This window comes from Solanum lycopersicum, chromosome 6, assembly GCF_036512215.1.
Source record: "Solanum lycopersicum chromosome 6, SLM_r2.1".
In the NCBI taxonomy this organism is placed as follows: Eukaryota; Viridiplantae; Streptophyta; class Magnoliopsida; order Solanales; family Solanaceae; genus Solanum; species Solanum lycopersicum.
Window position 1 is genome coordinate 2,276,649 of NC_090805.1, and position 8,406 is coordinate 2,285,054.

An 8,406-nucleotide genomic window follows, 5' to 3' on the forward strand; every position below is an offset into this window, starting at 1 on the left:
GGCATTAATTAAATATCAGTAGAGTCGATATCGCAAAAGGCTTTAGGGATATATACAAAGAGTGTTAATTGCCGCTAAAAATACATATTTAGCAGTAATTAAAAATTAATTGTCACTAATGATCATTTTTTATAAAGTGTTTGAAAGTAAATTGGATAAAAATCAAATGATTTTAACCAAGGAAATGAAGTGCTGCCAAAAAAAAATATGAAGGAAAGAACTCGTGATAACTTATATTATATTGTTAAAATAAACTATTGTAAAACATACAAAAATATTAGCGACATTCAAAATAATTAAAAAATATATATAACTTAGTAATATGAATTCAAAACTAAAAAATATAGATAAAGTGAATCTAATGATTTAACAAAATTTATACGCTGATTAAACTAATACATAACTAAAAACCTACTTAAAAAAGAATTTTATATTTTAAGTTGATAAAATAATTTAAAATTTAAAATTTATGAATTTTGTTATTATTTTAAGTTAACATAATTAAATTCATAGTCCAATATTTAAATTTTATATTAATTGAGTTCACATAATTTTATAATCAATATATGAATAGATTCGTCTAATGACCAATTAAATTAATTATTTTTATTATATAAAAAAAATTATTTACACAATCAGTATACAACAATGTCATCTATAAATCCCATTATATATTTTTCATAAAACTATGCCAACAAAAGTAGATTTCTTGTGACTTTGGTTTATCATGAAAGTTCCAAGAATATACAATAACTAACTTTACACAAACATAAGCTGCTTAAATTATGTAACTAATTACAAGTGGCAAAGTGTTCTTTTCAACCTCTCCCACTATATAAATATACACCATTTTTATTAATCAACAAAAAAAATATATGCCCTTTTCTCTCTTTCCAAATCCCAAAAAGAAAAAAAAAAGAGAGATCTACTTTTTTTTTTTAATTTTTCTTAATTACCAAAAATTATTATATTAAATATGGGTTTAAGAGATATTGGATCAAGTTTGCCACCAGGATTTAGATTCTATCCTAGTGATGAAGAATTAATATCTCATTATCTTTACAAGAAAATTGCTAATCAAGAAGTTATTAAAGGAACTTTAGTGGAAATTGATCTTCATACTTGTGAGCCATGGCAACTTCCTGGTAAATTTCTTTATTCAAAATTTACTGACCTGACTAATAACAGATTTTTCATGACATGTTCTTCTCCTTCTTCTCGTTTTGTTATTTGTACATTCAGAATTTACTAATTCAATTGATAATTCAAATTTTATGATATGTTTTTTTTTTGGTTCTTCTTTTAGTTATCTATGTATTCAGAATTTACTGATTCGATTAGTAAGACGGTTTTATGACATGATTTTTCGATTTTTTTCTTTAGTTATTTGTGTATTCAAAATTTACTGACCTGACTAATAACAGATTTTTCATGATATGTTCTTCTCCTTCTTCTTGTTTTGTTATTTGTGCATTCATAATTTACTGATTCAGTTGATAATTCAAATTTCATGATGTGTTTTTTTTTTGTTTTTCTTTTAGTTATTTATGTATTTAGAATTTACTGATTCGAGTAATAAGACAAGTTTTATGACATGATTTTTTGATTTTTTTCTTTAGTTATTTATGTATTCAGAATTTACTGCTTCGACTAGTAATTCAAATTTCATGACATGTTCTTCTTCTTTTTTTTTTGTTGTTTGTGTATTTAGAATTTACTGATTCAATTAGTAATTCAAATTTCATGACATGCTTTTTTGATTCTTTTTCTTTAGTTTTTTGAGTAATCAAAATTTACTATTCCAACTAGTAATTCAAATTTCATGACATATTCTTCTTCCTTGTGTTCTTTCTTATTTTTTCTTGTGTATTCGAAATTTACTGATCCAATTAATTATCTTAATTACAAGATAATAGGTTCTTTATGTTAATTCTTCTTGTTTATATTCTTGACAAATGTTTTTCCTAAATCATTTTTATACAACAAAGAGGTTCTTCTTGATTATATATTCTTCTTCTTCCTTGGGTCTTTTTTTAGTATTCAAACTTTACTGATTCGATTCATAATATATATTTTTTTGACATGTTTTTTTTCATGTAATTTTTTTCTTTTGTTTATGTGTATTCAAAATTTACTGATCCAATTATTATCTTGATTACATAATGATCGAGAGGTTGTTTTTCATATTAATTCTTGTTGTTATTCATATTCTTGACTTTTTTTCTCCTTAATTATGTACATATTTTTTTCTTTTTTGCTCTATATATTTTTTTATTCAAAATTCACTGTCCTGACTAATAATACTAATGACATGAGGAGAGGTTAATCTTCTTCATGATAAATGTTTTTCTAATCCATTTTTAGACAAATGAGAAGTTCTCATTAATTATGGATATTCTTCTTCTTTTATATTTTTTAATTATTTAAAATTTACTGATCTGACTAATTATTTTGATTACATCAAAAATTCTTTCTTTCTCTTTAATTATCCTTAATTATTATGTGAACAATTTTTCTATTAGACATTGAAACTCATGATTCTGTATCCGTTTCTATATTTATTTAAAAATTGTTAAAATTTTAATTATATTTTTACACCTTTTTCTGCCTGTTTTGTGCTTCTTTTATTATAATAATAATTTTTTTCCTTAAAAGTGAAATTAATTTAAAGGAACCTTCCTTAAGTTAAGTGGACACACTAACTTTAAAGAAAAGGATGCTTTTATTATATTCTGCTCAAAGCTTTCTTAATTTTTATGTCAGCTAATTTTTTTTAATCCGTTTTCGATTCGTATTAAAGTCATGATTAATTAAATTTATATAATTTAAATTTATGTAAATAAAAATAATCTATGTGGGTATCACGTGTATAAACATTTTCATCAGAACTACGTTAGAGTACTTAATATATAAATCAGTAATTATTTATACAATAATTTTTTATTTATAAAGTAATTATAAGCAAATTTGTATAATAAGTGTTAGTCGATAATCAAATTAAAAAAAATGTAACTGACTCGTTATATTATACAATCATATTACGTATAGATTTTCATATTCACATAGCATATATTTTATACATTATTTCTGTGAATTATTTTTTTTTCGAAATGTTTTATAGTTTAATAAGGAATATTAATGAGTGTATAAAAATATATATTTTTTCTTTTCCAAAAATAAAATTCAAGAGATTTAAAGTGTAATTTATTCTTTTTATTAAAGACTTTGAGCAGAATAATATATGAGATAGAATGTCCTAAATATATACTCTCTCCGTTTCAATTTGCTTGCTCTATTTTTTTTTATTTCATCTAAAAATATATATTTTTACAATTTTTTAATTTTAATTTATCAGATGATATGTTTAAAATCATAACATTAAATAACATTTTGATATATTTAATATATCTCTAATTTCCATGATAGTTTTAATATGCTAAATTACTTGGGAAATAATATTTACACTATATATAAATAATTAACCAACTAAAATTATCTTCACCAAAATAGATTGATTAATTAAGGTTTCACGAGTATGAGAATTTAGTTAATTAAAGAAAAATTAAGAATTAATTAAAACAAAATGTACAAGTCTTAACTAACTTAATATTCTTTTTGAACATTTTTATTAGGTAAAGACATGAAAGTGATTTGGACTTCCCACCATCTAAATAATTCTACTATTAACAACCAAACAAAAATAAAAAGTTAAAAACTTTATTTTCAAAAAAGATAATAAGAAAATAATAAATTCCATTGTTTTACTTTACATATTTACTTTTCAGAAGCTTTAGGTAAAAGAGGAAACAAGTGTAGTACTATTGTTTAGCCTTGAATATTTACTTTGTCATCCATAGTTATTCTTGTCTCTTTCTTCTGTTAAATCGTGGGATCATCTTATTTAAAAATTTAAATTGTAAAATAAAAATGTTTTGTTTACTATGTCTTCGACGCCTCCAAACATTCATGTACTTGCTCGATTCTTTTTTTCACAAGTACTTAAACATGTTCGTGAAATTTCTTTCTGATAATAGAAGGTGGTGAGACTTTGAAATAGGACATTTATGTTTTGTGATGTTATGTTAAATTAGTGAGAAACTTACAGAAATCTCATTAGTTTAGAATCTGATTACTTATATACATGGTAGTTTATAATATTGCGAATCTAAAATGATCTAGAGATGGATACATGAGATCAAAATTATATGTAATTTGTTCTAGATTATATTGTATACAAGTGGATTTCATATACATAACAAATCTCACTCACAACTCTCTTATGTATCTTGTATATTATCCTAGATACACGTGAATCACATCATATACATACATATAAATATTGTATCTAGCACGATTTGTATAGATCTGGAATACATGACTACCTCACTCGTCTCCCTCCCATCTCGCTGACCTCTCTCCTTATTTTAGTATATCTATACATGTATCTAGTTGTATCTTTCTCAATATTTGATAGAAATTTATTAATTAGTGGTAACTTATGTAATTATATGAAAGCACAGATAGAACTAATATATATATATGATATGAATGTATATCTAGTTTTCCCTAAATTATATGACCATATGTTATCTAAAAGCTTAACCTATCAGAAAAAACATACTTGTCCTCCAAATTGATGAATTCCTTCACAAAACCATCACATATCGCGATGACCTTGCTAGCCTATCGTCATAAATATTCCGTCACGAATTCATCCCCCCCCCCACCCACCCCCCGGCCTCGGTTGTCCTTATTTCTTGTTTTTAACTAATTTATTATGTTATACTTTATGTAGAGGTGGCAAAATTGAACTCAAACGAGTGGTATTTCTTTAGTTTTCGAGATCGAAAATATGCAACCGGTTTTCGAACAAATAGGGCAACAATTTCTGGATATTGGAAAGCTACTGGCAAAGATAGAACAGTGTTTGATCCTCAAACAGGTGCACTCATTGGCATGAGAAAAACTTTGGTTTTTTACAAAAATAGAGCTCCTCATGGGATTAAAACAGGTTGGATTATGCATGAATTTCGACTTGAAAATCCTCATATACCTCCTAAGGTAAGTAATAAATTCTTTTTATATCGTCTTTACATTTTAACATGTGATAACATGTTAGTTACTATGTTTACATGATTTATCAATCATCACTATTAGAACAATCATAATTAATTTGTGACTAACATTTCCATAGAAAATAGTTGTATCGAGTATCATTTCTATGGGAAGTCTGTTGAAATTTCTGATTATTCTTTTCTAGTAGTGAATTGATGCTTATAGTATATAAAGGTTTATCTATAATATCTCAAATAGGAATGACTTATTATAGATTATTTTCTTAGAAAGTCGCTCAATTTTATTTTTTAGCAGGCCAAGTCAAGTTGGGTGAGTCATAATTGAATGATTTAGATGGATATTTTTTGAGTTGAAAATCAAAGTTAAATAATTTTTTCTAAGAAAAAAACCCCTTAATTAAGTGACTTTCTAAAAAAAGAAATTGTCCATTATCGAGTGATCATCTTATGTACTATTTTTTTTAAAAATGCTTGATGGTATAAAAATATTCCTACTTAAGTCTAACATACACACTATAAAGTCTAAAAAGGTCTTTTAGGATTGATACCCAAGAAACATGAGGAAGACTTTTTAAGTCACATATAGTAATTATAGAGAAAGTTAAAGTCAAGTGTCTTATGTGGTATATATGTTTGAAAAAAATATTGTCTCAAGAGAAAGTGACAAATATGTCTTTATAAGAAACTTCTTAGAAACCTCCTACCTAGTTTGAAAATAATGGATGGTGTCTAGCAAGATTATATTCTATGATAAGTTAAAAACTTTTTTTTTTGTGACATGCATTTTTTTATTTGACAACTATCTAATAACATTATATCTCTTTTATTCTTATTTAATTCCACTTAGTACTTTATTTTAAAAAAAATCAATTAAATATAAGCATTGATTTTAATAAGGGAAGTTCGATAAATATAATAAAGTTCTCATTTATTTCTCTGACTTCATGTTTGGTTAAATAATGTCATATAAATTGAAACAGATAAGTATAACATAGAGGATTCAGAATGTTAAGTTTATAAATTTTGACAGCATAGGATCATATCTATCACACCAAACCCCTAACCTATCCATATATTTAATGTTTTCTTTTTCAACACATATACAAAGTCTGAGCTAAAATTATTGTGTTTTGTTGATGGTCTCCAATAAACTGTGTATATGCCCGATATATACATAAAGATTTTTACGTAATAATGTAGTTTAACATGTGATAGCATATTAGTTTCTCTTCTTCGATTACCCAATAATACTTATCTTATAAATCGACTTATTAATTATCTTGCAAGTGATTTAATTGTGTGACTATATTTTTCATTAGTACATAGAACTTAAAAGATATCTACATTATTATAGGTACCTAGAATTAAAATTAATTAAGTTCTAAAAAATTTAACTTATATATACAGACAATCTATTTATTTTTCACTTGTGATTAACCAGTAATAAACTTTTGTATTTATTCAGATGCCTAATCATGCTTTTTATGAATGATTACTTATATTATAAATAATTTTCTTGAACTGTCCATTTATAGAAGCTAAACTGGTTAGTTCAATAATATTATTACATTATTATATATTAGACCTAACTATATGGTTTTTATTATATTTGAACAGGAAGATTGGGTATTATGTAGAGTATTTTTCAAAGGTACTAAAGATGAAAACATCAATAGTACTAACAATGAGAGTACAAGTATCACATCTTTCAATATGGACAATCATGAAGGAACTATGCCTAAGTTATTGTCCTATGGTGGCGGCGAATATCGCCCATCGACCTTGCCTAATTTTTCAACTAACTCTATCTATCAAAATCAGAACTCGAGCAATAATCTTCAATTGTCACAAGAGATAAACAAAGTTCTAGCAAATGAAATAATTCACTCAAAATGTGGCAAGGAGGATGAGTTTGGTTTCTTGTTTGACATGAATTATTTTGAAGAATCAAGTTTACAAGATGGAGGGGTGCATTCTTGCCTTGATGGGGATATGAAATTTGAGGATGAAAATAGTTTGGTTTTTATATAAAATTATTAGTCATAGTAATTATTAATTTGTTGGATTATTGTTTGTAGAGAGAGAGAAAAAAAAGAAATACATTAAATATTATTTGTAGAACATGTGAATGTATATGTGTATATTTTAGTGTTTGTTTGTGAGTTTGATAAGGTAAAAGTTATGTGATTGATTTGGTGATATTTGTTCTTTTTTTCTTTTCTATTTTTTATTTAGTAATTGAAGTTTCATAAGTTTCTTAGTAATTGAAGTTTCATAAGTTTCTTATATTTAGCTTGTTATAAATATTTATATACACATATACTTTTGATTTGCATACAACTCAATTATTACATGTATCAACATACATTCTTTTTCTATTAAAAAAATAAATAAAGAATCTCTATTTTTTTTTTATATTATCTTGTCAGTTTTTATACACAAGACAACACATGCTTATCTACTCAAATTCTACATAATATTCACAGATAGTTCAGTTGAGACTTTCATCAAACAATATGATATATTTTTCAACATTAAAATCCTACTAGATTATGCGATCCACTACTCACATTTGAACATGCAATTAACAGTACATTATTCCTTCTAATGATTCACTCATAATTGCCCCATCAAGAAAAATTGAAGAAAAACTCTCACCTTAAGTCGTTTATGGAATTGGCTCCTCTACAGGTGAGTTTCTTTCTTTCCCCTAGAGGTTAATTATAGCCTAATTATTATATATAACTAATTATAAAAAGGGATAATTATATATAATAGTAAATTAATAATTTAAAATAAATGAAATAGGTACGGTTTGATTTAATAGTGCTCCATAGCAAACGTTAGTCAAAGTTTGCCAGTCGCCTCTCTCTCAAAAATCTCGCTCGCCACTCTCCCATTCTCGCTCGCCACTCTCCCTCTGCTCGCCTCTCTTGCTTTATACACAGAAGTGTATAAATTGTGTTTCTGTTTTGTATAAAGCGAGAGAAAATTGTATATACACATGCAAAAACATATATCTTCGTGCTATACACTTAATTATACAATTTACAAACATTTACTTCAATTCAATTGTAGACAAATGCAAATTTTATACAAATATTGCAGCGAAAAAGGCCAACGAAATATACAATTGCGAATTATACAATTGCAGTGAAATACAATTTTCTCTCGCTTTATACAACAGAAGTGTATATATTGTGTTTCTGTTTTTGTATAAAGCGAGAGAAAAACATATATCTTCTTCCTATACACTTATAATTATGCAATATACATACATTTTACTTCGATTCAATTGTATGCAAAGAAAATTTTATACAAATATTGCAGC

General features: G+C 25.5%; 1 protein-coding gene across 1 annotated transcript; it reads left to right on the forward strand.

The window, feature by feature from the left end:
• The first annotated feature begins 811 nt into the window (after positions 1 to 811).
• On the forward strand, positions 812 to 7,274 carry LOC101268688 (protein CUP-SHAPED COTYLEDON 3-like). The gene is made up of 3 exons (XM_004240449.5): positions 812 to 1,145; positions 4,796 to 5,061; positions 6,693 to 7,274. Exons 1-3 carry the CDS (start codon positions 977 to 979, stop codon positions 7,104 to 7,106), a joined length of 849 nt encoding a protein of 282 aa, XP_004240497.1. The 5' UTR covers positions 812 to 976; the 3' UTR covers positions 7,107 to 7,274.
• The last annotated feature ends 1,132 nt before the right edge of the window (positions 7,275 to 8,406 follow it).